The sequence below is a fragment of the Cryptotermes secundus genome, unplaced genomic scaffold (genome assembly GCF_002891405.2).
Source record: "Cryptotermes secundus unplaced genomic scaffold, Csec_1.0 scaffold1164, whole genome shotgun sequence".
In the NCBI taxonomy this organism is placed as follows: Eukaryota; Metazoa; Arthropoda; class Insecta; order Blattodea; family Kalotermitidae; genus Cryptotermes; species Cryptotermes secundus.
Genome location: NW_019731586.1, coordinates 76,017 through 91,860, shown reverse-complemented (window position 1 = coordinate 91,860; position 15,844 = coordinate 76,017). Strand labels below are relative to the sequence as shown.

At 39.7% G+C, this 15,844-nt stretch overlaps 1 protein-coding gene across 1 annotated transcript in view; it reads left to right on the top strand.

The window, feature by feature from the left end:
- The window catches only part of LOC111867241, a 59,227-nt gene that overhangs the window by 4,690 nt on the left and 38,693 nt on the right, over positions 1-15,844 (top strand). The window contains exon 3 of the mRNA XM_033752601.1: positions 1,124-1,283. Coding sequence (XP_033608492.1) covers positions 1,124-1,283 — 160 coding nt within the window. The remainder of the gene's footprint in view (positions 1-1,123; positions 1,284-15,844) is intronic.

Sequence of the window (15,844 nt, the reverse complement as noted above, 5' to 3'; positions counted from 1 at the left end):
CGTATGTTTATACTATTTATACAGTACATACGACACAGCACGCACGTAAACTACACAACTAACAATAAGAACATACAACCAAGAGAAATAATCGACATAGTCTACCATCCGGAAGAAAAAACAAGATGACCCAATGTTGGTTCACGATTTTATATATTTATATATATATATATATGTCCAACCCTCAGTAAATTACTTCTTTCCAAGCTGTTTCAAAATCCAAGTAGTTATTTCTAACTTCCAACCGCAAACGCTTGTGTTCGTTTCTCGTGATCCCATCATAAGACGCTATATGGTCGCTATATTGACAGAGTCGTTCAATAACCATCTGGCTAAGTAACTAAATCCTTACTTTCTCGTATCAATAATATTATATGACACAAGTTTCCTCGTTATGTGTTATGAATTACATTGTCATTGCCTGCTATATGCGTAAATGTGTACCCTCGTGCATGTAGCACGACTGGGGGAAAAGAATATATATAGGATATTGGTGGAAAAGCCAGAAGGAAAGTACTACTGGGAAGATCAAGACGTAGTTGGGTGGGCAATTTTTAAAATGGAGCTTAGAGAAATAGAATGGAATGATTTGGATTGAATTGATCTGGTTAAGGATAGGGATCAGTGGATGGCTCTTGTGAACACTGTTATGAACCTCAGGATTCCATAAAACTCCGGGAAGTTCGCAAGAAACTCTACAATTGGCGGCTTCTCAAGAAGGGCTTAATTCCATGCTCATGTTCCATGCTCCATTCATTCAAGTGAATGAATCGGTGGTCTTCTTACGTATGAGAAAATATAGTTTGTTAGGAAAGTATCAACTTCTCTTGAGAACATAATCTGTCCATTGTCACGCTTAGTATTTTAACCTTAAAAATGACACAGTAGGATCCTCCGAAATGTTGGTATGAACCTACATGCTGATAGAGTTCATAAATCCATTATATTGTAGCGTGTTACCTGGTAACCTACTTCTGTCTCGTAGGTAACGCGACTAATACTTTCACGTGGGTCTCCGGTTCAGATAGCTTCCTCTCTGCCGTGAGCTCATGTCTCACTCCCAGTGTACGTTGTTCGCTGCAAATAAAACTTTTCTAAATGTGGCATTATATTAATGTTACAGGGATGAGATTCGCGCTACTGGAGACCAAAGTAGGCCTGGTGTCACTCTTGTCCAAATACAGTTTCCATGTTTCCAACAAGACATCGGTGCCCTTAAAACTTGATACCAGAAGCATCATCACATCAGCTGCTGGTGGAGTGTGGCTCAAGATTAGAAATCGGTTCTGAAATAAGCAATTTATTCGATGAACATACAAAAAAATAATCGAAATTGAGTTTCATACTATTTCCAATAATTCTGTACTTCCTACGAGTAAAGCTTAGGAAATTAAGATTGCTCCTCGTGAGAGTACAACTATAAGTTGGTGTATAGGTGAAGTGGTAGTAAATTCCATATATTTTATATGAGTGAGCCTTATCGAAGTTGAGTAGACACTTAAAAGCTCTAACAGCACTACCCTCGACATATTTTCTTTTAACGTTGCAGGAAAATTTGTTAACTGACACCCCAACATAACATAATTGTGAAGTCAACTTCAGCATATAACATAATAAAATATGTCGTTACAGGTACGAATGTAGCTTATGGGACAATAGCTTCCTTTAAGCATGATCTTTCTAAATGTGTTCATATCAGACATAATTGAATGATGCATGAAATCAGATGAATGCCTAACCAATTAACTTACGCCAAGGAGGACATTCTTCCCAAAGGGACGAGGCCTGAAATATGAGCCATGTCTAGGAAACTTGAAGACTTTATGTGAAGCCCTTGGACAAGCTCATGATTTGAAGGCAGTGAAGAAAAGTGTCGGGTTTTCGACTGGGTTGCGGAAAGTGGGTGACTGGCCATTGTGGAGGGGTTGGACCGCTCCGAATCGAAAGAAGAGAAGTCCAAAGCACAGGCCTCGGAAAAGAACAAAGATGATGGTGTACACCTGGACCGGCTCGCAGCTTATAAGGGAATTGCTCGGGATGAGCGGCCTTAAGAAGGGAGCAGCGGGAAGAGTTAAAGCAATCTCTGCTAGAACAGAGGCACGCGAAAGGAAAGAGATACCGATAACAGACCTCAAAAGGGCAGCCCTTGGAAAAGAAGAAAAGGCTGCACGCCTGGATGTTATTCGGGACTAATAGCCATAAGGAGGCAGTAATGTAGACCAATTGCTAGCTAACGACGAGGAACTAACTGCTGTACAAGATACATTATTGAGCAACACTTCGAAAACAAGCACGTTAGACCGGCAAAGATTGGAAACAGCAACAGAAAAACGGTGTTCTGTATGCGGTGATTACCGACTAGTTTTAAGTAGGACAGTTAGGGTTAGGTATTTGACAGCTAAGAGTACGAACAAGGAGTTAGCTGTTAGATAGTGACCAGCCTGTAAGAACATGAGCATTGAAGGAAAGGATATTGTTGAGACTTCTCACCAGGCAGAGACTGGTGAAGACATAGCAAGGTGAGGAAACTTTATCTACCCTCTGATTACAGTGTCTTTGGAGTCATAAATGGCATAGATATTTGTAGTTATGTTCTGAAAGAGTTAAATGAGTCAATCACAATGATCGCGCGTGCATAAGTCACGAATCGTATTAGCCTGCTCGAAAACTGGGGCCGTGGTTTCAAATCCCATTCAAGGCGTGGATGTCTCTCTTCGTTTAGTCTGTATTTGTGTTGTTCTGTGTGTGCGGGCTTGCGACCGGCTGATCCCCAGTCCAAGGTTAATACCAACTGTGTATAGACTAAGAGAATGAAAAGCGGCCAAAGTCCACAAAGAGCGTACAACCATAGGTTGATGGGTGGACGGACAGACAGACAGACAGACAGACAGACAGACAGACAGACAGACAGACAGATAGACAGATAGATAGATAGATAGATGATAGATAGATAGATAGATAGATAGATAGATAGATAGATAGATAGATAGATAGATAGATAGATAGATAGATAGATAGATAGATAGATAGATAGATAGATAGGTTTCAATAAATCACATTACGAATCCAAACCCCGCCTATGCTCACTCAATCACGTGACAATATCAGTTTCCAGCAAGTGGGCATCCTGTGCTCGAATATCCAGATTGGGCGTATGGCGCCTTCTCAGAGCAAGAATGCTATAATCTTCTCTCTCACACAATATACATTACCTCATTAAGTAGTTAATATTATTTTTGATATATTTGCTTAATTACAATGAGCTTTTACACCTTGCAACAGTAACAAAGATTTCAAAAGTGATCGAAGTACAAACTCCTAGTTATTTCATTTCAACCTCAAGTTACTTTGTGTGTGCGTGAGATTTGTTACCTAACTGCAGCTAACTAACTAACTAACTAAAGTATTAGCCTCGTGGAGTAGAGTCAACTCTTTAACTCTTTTAAGAAGCTCACTGATTCGTTATATTCAAGAGATTCACCACTGAGTCCTGTCCTCAACCAGCGAAATCCAGTCCACATCCTTAGATAATGTACCAATTTTAATTTTATCCGTCCCTCTGCTCTTTTGACTAACGAATTGATTCTTCATTTGTTCTCACCTAATAAATCGTATTACCTATACATTCTACGAGTTTTGTCCATCTTATTTCCTTTGAAATAAATCCGTGTTTCTAAAGCTAAATAGCATTTACAATAAAGGTACCGGTTTTAATAATATGCTGACCTATACAAAACAATGTGATTAGAATAGACAAGAGAGAAATACAGATTTTCAAACTGTTGCTTCTGTATTGTACCAAAACATTTAACTGCTTCATTTTGTAAATAAAAATTGTTGGTGTCTCTGAGCGTTATAATATAAATATCTCTCATGAAAGCAGGAAGTCTGTTGCAATTGACCGCAGTAAAAGTAATAGTATTTTGTACCGAGTCGTTCTATCTTCTGGTATATAACGACTTGCACTCCTTTGCAAGTGAATGACGCTTATGAAGAACACGCCACTTGAAACTAAAGGCGAAGGATGAGCCAAGTATTAAACCACCATGAGGCAGGCAGCAAGCAACAATTGAATACACGACGTTCTATTCCACTAGACAATAATCTCCTTAACCTCATACCCTACAGAATTCTTATTCATCGTAGTCAGTTAAAGTAAAAACAATTATTTCTTAAAATAAAATTTTGCCTCATGTTGAGTAATAATGCTTCGTATTCGGGAGGGGCGCCCTTAACAACTCGGCCTGGAGATCTCATATTCTCATTTTCCTCAGTAGCTACAGCAGAATACAAAACAAAAATTCCGCTTTCACAAATTTTCTAATTCATTTTATCATGGCGTGAAATTTCAAGTTCTCACTTTAGTGATTATAAAATTCTCAATCTACGGGGCAAAACGTGAAGGCAGCACTTTTTTAAGAAACAATGTTACACATTTACCACATTTACCACATTTACCATTATTGCATCGCCTAAGTTCACTACATCAGAATTTTCTCCTACCATTCGACTCTATATCATCCGAGCCGTTAGAAACACCTTTACATAAATCACGAATAAGGAAGGCCGTCCGTGCCTGATCAGCTTGTAGAATTCGTATTTTCCTGCTGTCTAAGCAAATATCTTACAGACTGAACCAAATATCACCTACAGGAAATACAAAGATCATCCGATCAGTCAATCCAGCTACGACCTCTCTCCCATCTGAAGCAAATTAGAACTCTTCCCAGTGGAAATCGAGTGTTTCTTGTGTTGGTACCATACGGAAAAATCGTCTCTCCAGTTATGACTTCTGTCTTGAGAGTTCTCTGGTGCAAGATCTCAGAGGTGTAGTGCTTTTAATGTTTTAACATTTAGTCTTAGCTCTCGTAGATGATCTGTGTTGTGCTTGGCTTGTATACTCTCTCGAGTGTTGGTACATGTGTCCGGAAAAAGGGACTAGCTCTATCGATTTGGCTCAAATGAGTAGGTTTTACTTGCAGACGGAGGGAGATACTAGACACTGATTCCTGGTGTTTTTAAATAGAAAGAGGACGTTGATTTAAATAAAACAAGACGATGGATAACGTCCAGAAATATAATATTTACCTCCCAAATTGATTTACTCCGTATTATGGAGTGTCACTGGTACTAATAATCTTAATACTATACTCTCTGGGGGGAGGACTCAGAAAGATAATGTCCTGGCAAACGTCGGGACAATGCAACTAAATAGGCCACTTCCGCTTCCTTCCATATTCCTTCAGACTTATCATTCACTAGCTGCTTCTCCATACTCACCCAGTAAGAGTATCGTGGGGTAAACCACAGATGACTACAGAATTCTCGAGGCATTGCAGCTGTGAACACAAAAACGAAGTAAATTAAATTTTACTGAAATATATTAATATCAATAAAATTATAATGGTTTAATCACTTTTATTGTTTCAGGCAACCATTACAAATTCTTGTCGCAAGAGTTATCATTCATGTGGCTTTTAATTAAATAAATATAATGAATAATTTTGTAATTGAAAAGTAAATGTATGGATTTTTAAAATATCGTAGTACACTTTTATGTTAAGTTGGACTTACACACGTGACCAACGAGATTCGAACCCAAGACACGTCACAATTTGGTGTCAGAAGTGTTTTACGAACTTGAACACGCCACAAACTAATTGAGTTTACCGAAAAATGGATTCACAGCAGATGATCGAACTCCTGCTAAAGAAAATCAGCGATGGCCAAGAAAAAACAGATATCATGCTAGCCAACCAGGCGAAATTAGACGCCGATAGAAAAACCGACAAAGGAGAAATGCTGGCACGAATGGACGCCAACATGAAATCCTACCAAGAAAGGATGGAAGCCAATAGAAAAAAAAGACAGAGAAGATTTCCTGGCCAAATTAGACTCCTGTCAAGAAAAGGCGGAGATCAGCCACAAGGAACTCCTAGCCAGAATGGACGCCGACTCGAAAGCCTGGCGAGAAGAAATGGCCACCTGGCGAGAAAAGACTGCCGCGGAGATGAGAGCAACCCAAGCAAGGACGGCACAAGAAGAAGAGGTCCCCGAAATAATACCGGTCGGAGAGACGATGGCCTGCCAAGAGATGGAGGCACGTCTAGAAGAAGAGGAGCCAGCCTCAGTGGACATGACATCTGAAGCCGCAAAACAGCGAGAGGTACCCGTAAAAGACGCCGAAGTAATACCGGTCGGAGAACCGAAGACGAAAAGCGTAGGGACCGAAAGCGACGAATTATGAAGAACCCGACACGGAAAAATTGCGGACCCCAAAATAAATTGGCCGTCGTCAGCAGGAAGGTGTCCCGCCATACAAGAGTGTCATGGCGCCGGAGAAACATCTTCATGAAATCTTGGACCCGAGGAGATCATGCGTCCCGGATAAAGTTGGCTGCCATCTGCAGGAAAACATCCCGTCGAGGGACAGTGGCACGACATTGGAGAAATGACTTCAAGCAGGAAACTCCCCAGGGAACCTTCGGATGCCGGAGAAAGGACTTGGCGCCACGGTCCCGTGCCAGCAAGTGGCTGGAAGTCCAGAAGGAACAACGACGTTAGCGAGTGCAAACAACGCATCAAGAGCTGTTACGTCGACATAAGGAACCTCCGAAGAAAGAAATGATCAAGGATTGTACCTTGTGGAGGGGACGACCCCCTCCAAAACGGAAAAAGAGACTTCAAGCAGAGGAGGAACCGGTAAAGTAGAAGAACCGGCCTCCCCAGAGAGAGTGAATGTGCCATGGGAGAAAGCGATGGATGAATGGGATACAACTGGATCTTCTGGCGAGCTGAAAGGAAACTGCTCGAGAGGGGCAGATCTTGAGAGGGGAGCTGTTGTAACGGCCGGATGATAGTCGCTGCGAGAAGTAGCCGAAACAGGAGATGCTGCAAGAACAGCCCCCAAAGAAAATTAACAGGGATGCACCGTTAGGCTATTCGGGACGAACAGCCTTAAGGAGGGAGCAGTGTGACATGTTGCGCAACGGAGAACCCCTCCCTTCCCAACAGCAATTTATATATATATATAAATCACCCGATTTGTTGAGATAATCACTGAAGATGAAGTCAGTCTAGTCTTCAACTTGACCTGCACACTCCCCAAGGCATCATTCGCAGAAATTAGTGTAGAGCGCCCATTTCTCTCCGCTTTTGTCCTCTGAGAAGAAATGTCCACATTACAGAAACTGTGCTTCTTTCTCGCTGTCCTCTTCATCCGTACTCAATAAATTCATACTAATTTCTTCGTCGTTCTTTGAGCTCCTCTTTCTGCTGGCCATGAATTTTTGCTTGCCCTTTTTCAGCATCCGACGTTTTTCTCAGTGGTCCTATATTTATTTGTCTTTTGCTCACAGTTCGCCTTAAGATTCTCTTTAAATGGAGGACCTGTTATTAGTGTTGGTGATCCACGTCTACTTATAGCAGCATTTTCTTCTGAAATGAACACGTTCTTATGTGAGGAGCAGGAGAGATGTCGCTGGGAGCAGCAAAGTGTGAGAGTCGCTGCTGGTGCTGGCTTACAGTGACATTTTCTGCGAATTCATACTGATTGAAAGTATTCCTGTTGCACGGGAAAGCCATTTACTGCGACGTGCACTGTAACGAAATATGATTTTACCATCGGACCACTGATAAGTATGGTCGTCGTCGCCAAAGTACCCCTATTTGTGCAGTCGGGCGTTTAAACTCCGATACCGGAAGAGCGCGTACACTCCACTAGTAGAAGCGTATAGACAGTCCTAAATATTTATTTTTAAATATAATAACATTCAATATACATACTTTTCCGTTGTTATTTGTTCGATGTATATACAAACTTCCACCCCCGCGTCATGTACACGTAACTGAATCTCGCCTCTGTGTAATACTCCTAGAAGCACCTGAGAAAACACAGCCCCAAGTCTTGCATTTCAACTGCCTTTCAATTTCATCATCTTCCAAACAACGTTCCATTGTCATTGTATGAATAAAGGAAACTACAATATTCAAATTCACTGCGAACTCACAGAAAACTGAATGCACTCTGCAACTCGGCTGTGATACAAGCGTTTGTTTGAGACCATACAAAGGGCAATATTCTCTTGCAGTTGCAATTGCAGGGCTTGGCACTGAATTAGGAAACATTGAATATAACCTGTAGCCTTTCTAGAAAGGACATGTTTCCACTATTTTGTCCTTTGGTCTGAAGTTTGTAACAAAGACTTGAAAACTGACAACAGAAAAACCAAATGACTTTATTGATTCCAGCTGTTTTATGGCACCAGAGGATGCGAAAATTATTTCACGTGTTACAAGCAATGGTGATTTTATATTGCAGAACTACTATGTGAAAATTTTGAAAACTATTTTTAAAGTATTCATCATAATTACAAGTAAAAAATAAAAGTAGTTTATAACTTCTTGTCTATATATTTTCAAACCTTACGTTTTAATATGCGGCACTGTTTTCTTTGCTGATAAAAGAAATTATTTCCATTCACCTATTTAAATATTGTACAAGATACAACATTTTCAAATAGAGTGCAAGCGCCATAAGAGGAAGGGGCAATTAATCGCAGAGCGACGACAGGCATTTAAACGCGCACCAGCAGCGGGCATTTAAAAAAAACTCCGGCCAAATCAAGCTACCACTATTTCAGAAGTTCGGCTTTCAAATGTTAATTGCTTCCATCTCATTTTCAAAGATGTCGAAGAACGCCGAACTTCTTCTAACATAAACCTTTCTCGAGCAAACAGATGTAGTTTGAGGTTGCCGTAATGAGAGTATCACCCCTCCCCAGAAAAAGAATCGGAGCTAGAAGCTGACAACCTTGCCGCCATCTTTGAGCCGATTGTCTAGATAATGTAAGACACTCAACGTCTCACAACCCTATGGACCTTCACGGCCTGGTACAGAGATAGCTTTACTTTTTTACTTACTTATCAATTCTTATCACCTTTACTCTTTCTGTAGAAGAGGTCGATAGGTTGTTCTTATCTTCATTTGAAAACCTATTCTTTTTATGTCTTTTATTGTCAGTCCGAAACAAATTTCTTTCCATGAGCAAGCAGTAATTCACTAAATCCTTTTCGTTTGAACCGTAAGTAGTATAGTCTTCTCTCCAGTCTCCTTGGAGCTAGAGCTTCTACTTCTTTGTCTCCACTGGTTAGCTAAATTTTCAGAGTTGCTCCTGGAACAATGAACGTTTTTAAGACTTCAGTAAGACCATCTCCTTTACTCTCACTTCTTAACAGCTCTCAAGTTAATTTCTACATTCCACGTCTCCTTTCTTTATTCTTTGCAGTATTCGACGGCAAATGAGGAGAAACAAGAATAATTTTCAAATTTCTTCGTGAACAACATTGATTGCAATTACTGTCTAGTGGACGATACTGAGACTCCCCTAGCAGAAGATATATGGAACCTGTTCCAGAAAAAGTATGGCGCCCAGTTGGAGAGAAAAAGTTAACACGAAAAACTTGGATGTAAATAGCGAATGTTTTTAATGTAACTAAAATTATGTGTGAGAAACTAGCTGTGACTAAATAACTTTGGTGCCGAAAATCGAACTTCTTCGCGCATGCTACCAAATCTCTTATTTCAGAAATTTCTAAATTTCACTGTACGTCTCCATCTAACAGTAGAAATGGCTACACTGATTCCCAAAGCAATCAATAATTGATAGGGATAACTTTCACTTAGAATCAATCCGGTGCACAACCAAACAAGATGAAAACGACGATGGACAAAACACGGAGACTGGGTGGTGTTAGGCGAATTTTCATTGTAAAGTACGGCTTGTTAAAGAAGGCGTATGAAGGATATACACGTACAATTTATTGATAAGGCAAATTCGGTGTTTATTGATAGTTTATTACTTTGTATCTTTGCCGGATGTATATTCTTCTGGAAGTTCGTTCAAGCAGTGCATGTACAGGAAAGTTCCTTGTTGCCCGGTTCACGGCTCTGTGTCTCACGGCGACCGGTGCACCGCCGGCTGCGAGGTGCATAGGAATTATTCCGATGAATGAGGCAATAAGGAAACGTGTTAAATTTGTGGACAGTTTGACAATATTACATTTCACAGTTAGCACTGCGGTTCATAAGTCTCAGTTTTTTATGATTTGGCAGCAGAAGGCAGCTACATAAGCTACATAGGGCGTTCTTCCTCAGTTACAATTAACAAGCCCCACGTTCCGTCATGGTGAGATATACTTCAGAACAACGTGCATATCTGTATTACACCTTTGGAAATATGGATCTGCTAAGAAATGCTGGCGAAAATTTTGACTTAAATTTTGTGACGAAAAAGTTCCCGGCGAATAAAAAATTCACAATTTTGCAATTTTGTAAATAAATTTATATCAACGGGACTCTCAATAAACAGGAAACAAAAATATCAAAGTCAATTTCTGACGTCGAAGGTGACATCAATCTGCAGTTCATATCTTTTGATGTTGAAGCGTCGTTTCGCTTGCAGGGAGACATAAATGCGCCAAACAATTCGCTAATGGACTTCACAGACTCCTAAGAGTGAAAGTTGGTGTCTGATGTGCTTTAAGTGTAAGGATTGTTGGGCGTCTGTCTATAACGAAACAATTAATTGCGAAAAATATGTAAAAGTAATTCTCGAGCATTTCTTTCCACGGTTAGCAGAATAAGAAAGACTCTATGGTTGGTTTCAGGAAGACCACACTGCACGTGTGTGTATGCAGGCTTCGTCCGATGCTACCGGGAGAGAATTAACAGCAGAGGTATTAGGCCAAGAAGTGGACCCGAACTTAATCCCTGTGATAATTTCTGGTGTTGTTTGAAGGAAATTTTACAACAGAACCCCTCGAACGGAAGAACAACATCCAAAGGGAAATTGCAAACATTCCCGCAGGAAAACTTCAAAGGGTAAATCAGAACCCCTTCCGCTGGTGAGAGGTATGCCTGCGTGCAGAGGGACATCGCTTTCAACACCTTCTGTGTGCTGTCACTATTTCAACCCGAACGTTATAGGCCAATTGACATGTTGATTCATTTGCAAAACCTTCTATGCGTCTCGCAGCCCACGGTGCACCTATTGCTGTGAAGCGCAGTGCCGTGTACCGGTCAGTAAAGGAAATAAACTCCCTGCATACTAGTCTCTAGCGTATGTAAGATGTATTGTTTTAAGTTGATAAAGGCTTACGTGTGCTAGAGACGCAGTGTGCGGGTACGCAGTTGTTGTTATCGTGTCTGGTGGAAGTTATGAATGTCTCGTTTGTGATGGAGTGTGAAATGTGTGGTGATTGTTAAAGGGAGTGGAGTTTTATTTTGAGTGTGTAAATATTAAGTACGGAAACTCTCAGTTAGTGATGGATCTATGAATTTGGATATAGCATACAGTAATATGTCAATTTTGTAGCTTGATCGAGTGTTGGGAGGTAACCTTCGATTTTATATCACAACACGATGCAAGAATGTAAAATTCTCGTTTCGGTATGGAGCAGTGTACTTTATTTCCACCCCCAAGAACCGCTCTGAGAACTCATGGGCTTTCATACGTAAACAACGCTCTGAGATGTGCAGCACAGGCATAAACACACAACATAAGGTGAACAATTAAGCATAATTTTATCTATTCGAAGTAAGGAAATTGGTTAGATAAGCCTGTCTCTCTCAGGGAACTAATCGTGGGCTCTCAGTCTGCAGCTATTCTCCTTGGAGACAGGGTGGTGATAGTTGGTGTATTTATACCTATGTGGGTTTCCACAGATATTTCGGAAAAATACGATAATTTTACATTAAAATGGGAGACTACCAGCAGAATCTACTGCGCCATGGTGTGCACACGTTCCACCTTATCATTGGAAAGCGGGCTCAAAAATGTTGAAGGAAATTTGTAAAAGAGCAACAAGTTATTCTTGAAGTGTAATGATATTCTAGTGTCCGTGCTTGGCTTTCCATAGTAATTTCCGTTTCACGATGACATGACACTTATAAGAAACGGCAATATTCCGTTCTGATGGAAAATACCATACTTCTAACATGGTTAATAATGTTATGTATGAAAGGTTGAAAACATAATATTCACCAAAAGGAGAACTGAAATGAACTAGTTTTGTTATCATAAATATTTGTAGATATGTATGGCACTGAAACTTCGTTGAGCTTCAAGAAAGATAATAATAAACAGAGATCATAAGATGTTGAGAAAGTCTGGTGTATCGTTGACCCACGTTAATATAAATTACATATATTTGCACATAAAAAATATTTATATTGTTACGGGTCAGACCACTGCTCAGCATTCATCCAATCACAGACATCAAAGTCTGCCCTGTCATGCTTTTTACGAAACAGATAAAAGAGAACTGTACCCTTGACCACTGTAGGCCTACCTCACACTGCGACTTGAGAACGGCACCGATCACTACGTTAAGTGGGATACTTGCAAAGGTAACACAGATCAGAGCGATACGTTTCTCGGAAGCGAATTTACTGTATACTGATACGCCAGATTATCTGCGTGGCTTAATGCTGTAGCTGTATTAATTGGTGGCATTACATTTATCTAATTTGATCTGTATATGTAACAAAAGTAAGATATCTTATTCTCATTAGTTATTATGTGTAATGTAGCACGTAGAAAAAGATCAGATATGGAAGAAAATATAGTTTCTTAATACATACAATTAAAAAAATCATTTGATAATATTATACATATACTAAAAGACGATATTACAGAAAATTCTTGGAAGAACGAATCCCCTTATTTCCTTTTATACGCAACTGACTGCATAGAAAACGAAAAATTATTAGGAGAAACACAGAAACACGCGGAGAAACATGTGATCTCATAAACCTACAAAACATGGGAATACACGGAGAGACAGGGAGCAAGGTGACGTCACAATCCTGAAAATTAGGGTGGGGGATTAAATCAGACTGATAAACAGGCGGCAATGTGATACGATAATCCTCCTTTCATTTCATTAAAAATATAAATATGGGCTAAATATGAATCAAAATGAAATTTTGTGTGAAGTTCTGATCTGGGTACTTGCTACGAAGAATTTCGAGAAAGAAACGTTCATAGTTCGGAGGCAGAGGGTTCACGTCTATCCTTGTGAATTTTCCAGTGTCCCCTTCCTTACTCTCTCGAGGCGAACTCCTGAATATTATTTCAGAACAGGTCCCGATGGTTTGCTTCCACATCCACCGAATTCAATTCTCAATAATCTTGCTTCTGACATTATGTACTTTTGGTTACTGATGCGTATGAAAATGAAAGGAAATAGTATAAAGCAGAGCGGCGGATTTTTAAACATAAAAATAGAGTTTTCTTCTGTGGGAGGCCGGAAAATTCTTGCTCATATTACGAATTATTATAGTCATGAATGCAACCGAAGCCTCTTGAAATGACAGCAAATGCATGGCACTGAAAGCGAAGCTTGTGCTGTGAAAGTGCCCTTGGTACTGTGGACGGACAGGCGATAACATAAAAAAGAGATATGCTCTATTTTCTCTTCATTCCCTTTAGAATGGTATCCCTGGCAGGTCCAGACATGCTTCTGAGTCGTCCGTCCTCATGCACTTGTAACAAGGGCAAATATTGAATCCATTGAAAATACTGGGAACTGTGTTTCCTCTATTAGCTGCATAATTTAGAGTAATTCCTTTTCACTTTATTTATTTTGAAACTAAACTGGTCAGCTTCATATAATTAATCTGATTAGGTCAGTTTAACTTTTTAAATTGTGAAACGGTGCTCTTCTTTAGCAAATTAATAATAATTCAAACACTCATAATATTCCTCTGCCCAACAAAGGAAACTTAGCCTCAAAAGGGTCAGTAATGGTCTCTCTCCTGAGACTCATATAAATTATTTTTTAGGCTTTATTAGTGTCCATTTACGTCTAGGCTTCTTCCCCTCAGTTCTACGTCCGTTCCTCATTTCTTCTGCAACGCTAAGTATCCGCTTCTTGATCTGATTACTCCAGGTCACAATTTATAGAACTCCTCATTATACAATTTTCTTCCCTCTTCGGTCCACTCATTCCTTTTAGCCTCCTGTCCTTTCCGAATTTTTGGCATAATCTAAAATGAAGAATAAAGTTATAGAATTATTAATTAATAATTTCTTCGTTTATTAGGTGGCACTTACATATTTTATAGTTTACACAGAATAGATATTCCTTTATGATTCCTATTAGTATCTTTATGTCAATGAATTACGTATTAGAGGAAAAATGTTGATCGTAAATTCCTTACACAGTTTCTTGTCATCATTTCTCATCTTCTCAATTAGCACAATTATCTGGCAGAACGTTTCAAACAAATTCGTTTGCAGGTAGATACCCAGGGTTTTACAGTTTGGGGAAACAAATTTTTGAAACACAGCTTGATGGAATAAGAGGTGATTCTATTTAGTCTTTTGGTACCATTTTGAAACAGAATTTTACACTGAAATAAATACTGACGTCATTTTAATGATGTCTGAAACATAATCTCCACTGTTATTTTTTCTGCTTTGGTACTCTTGCATTTGCTTTCCATCGAAATATCATACAGATGAACCTGCTTTGACTAATATTACTAAAAGGCTTGCCAAGAAACTTTGTTCGACTATTAGGCACTAATCAGATTATTTTATTACAAAGAGTTCTGTCTTCGGGGATATAAGTCCGAGTGCTCTGTTACAAGTCGATTGGGTGAACACTCTAGAACAAGTACGGTAACGTTGTATCTAAAAGTACATGATATAGTAATAGTTATCATTATGTATTTAGCACGATTACATTTAATACCCTGTTCCTAAATGTGCTCATGTAACTGACTCATACATATTCTTCATGCACCCAGTAGATCATGCCTTACGGTTTGTAATAGAGTTTGTGAACTTGTATTTAACTTCATCTTATTCCATCTGTGTATTTCTGTCCACTACCTCAAAACGTTATCATCTGCGGTAAAATGCGTGAAACTGCAATCACCAAATCATGCGCTGTTTTTCTTTTCCTTGGCACTACAGCCCCAGTGGGCCTAGGCCTACCTCCATGAACTTCTCCCTTTACTTAGGTTTTTCTAGAACTTAGACATACGGTAGCACTGCTTGGGCGGGTGATCAGCTCGTCACAAGGCCTCTGCCTGTACACAAACACAGAAAAACGCAGACACACAAACTAAACATCCATGCCGTGAGTTGGATTCGAACCCACGATCCCGGTTTCCCAACGAGAAAAGACAGTACATACCTTAGACCGATCGGCTACCGTGATCTGTTTACAGATCATTAATTTTTCGTAACAAGTAATACATTTTTCTTAAAATTTAAAATTCTTTATATAAGAAATATAAAATATCTGAGAGTGAGACCTGTAATTCACAGAAATGTAATTAACAACAAAGCGACTGCCCAGTTTCCGGTTTATATGGTGATAACGTGTAGTATCTCATTGGGAGGTCTACGATTCTCCGGGCAGTTAACATTGTCACGATGTGCTCTCCTGTGACGCGTCTTGTTCTGCAGATGTACGTGTTACTTCGTTTCAGAGGAACTGAGGCCTCCTCATTCAGGCCAGGAAACTCTTCTGCCTCCAGGCTGGGGCGTCTGTTCAAAACGTGGGTACGAATCTACCAAACTAAATAGTGTTACATCTAACAAAATGAAGTAATCTGCGGTTTTTATTGTGACGTTTTTCTGTCGGAGTAAAGTAAAAGTCAGAGAAATCTCGAGTTGTGTTTGAAGTGCAGTCTGCTTGATTAGGCTTTGTTTGAAGTGCAGTCTGCTTGATTAGGCTTAATTTCTACTCATCATGACAGAGCTGTTCGGAATATATGACAGTGTTGGGCAAGATTAAGCAAAGTGACCCTACACTACGAACATAAGGG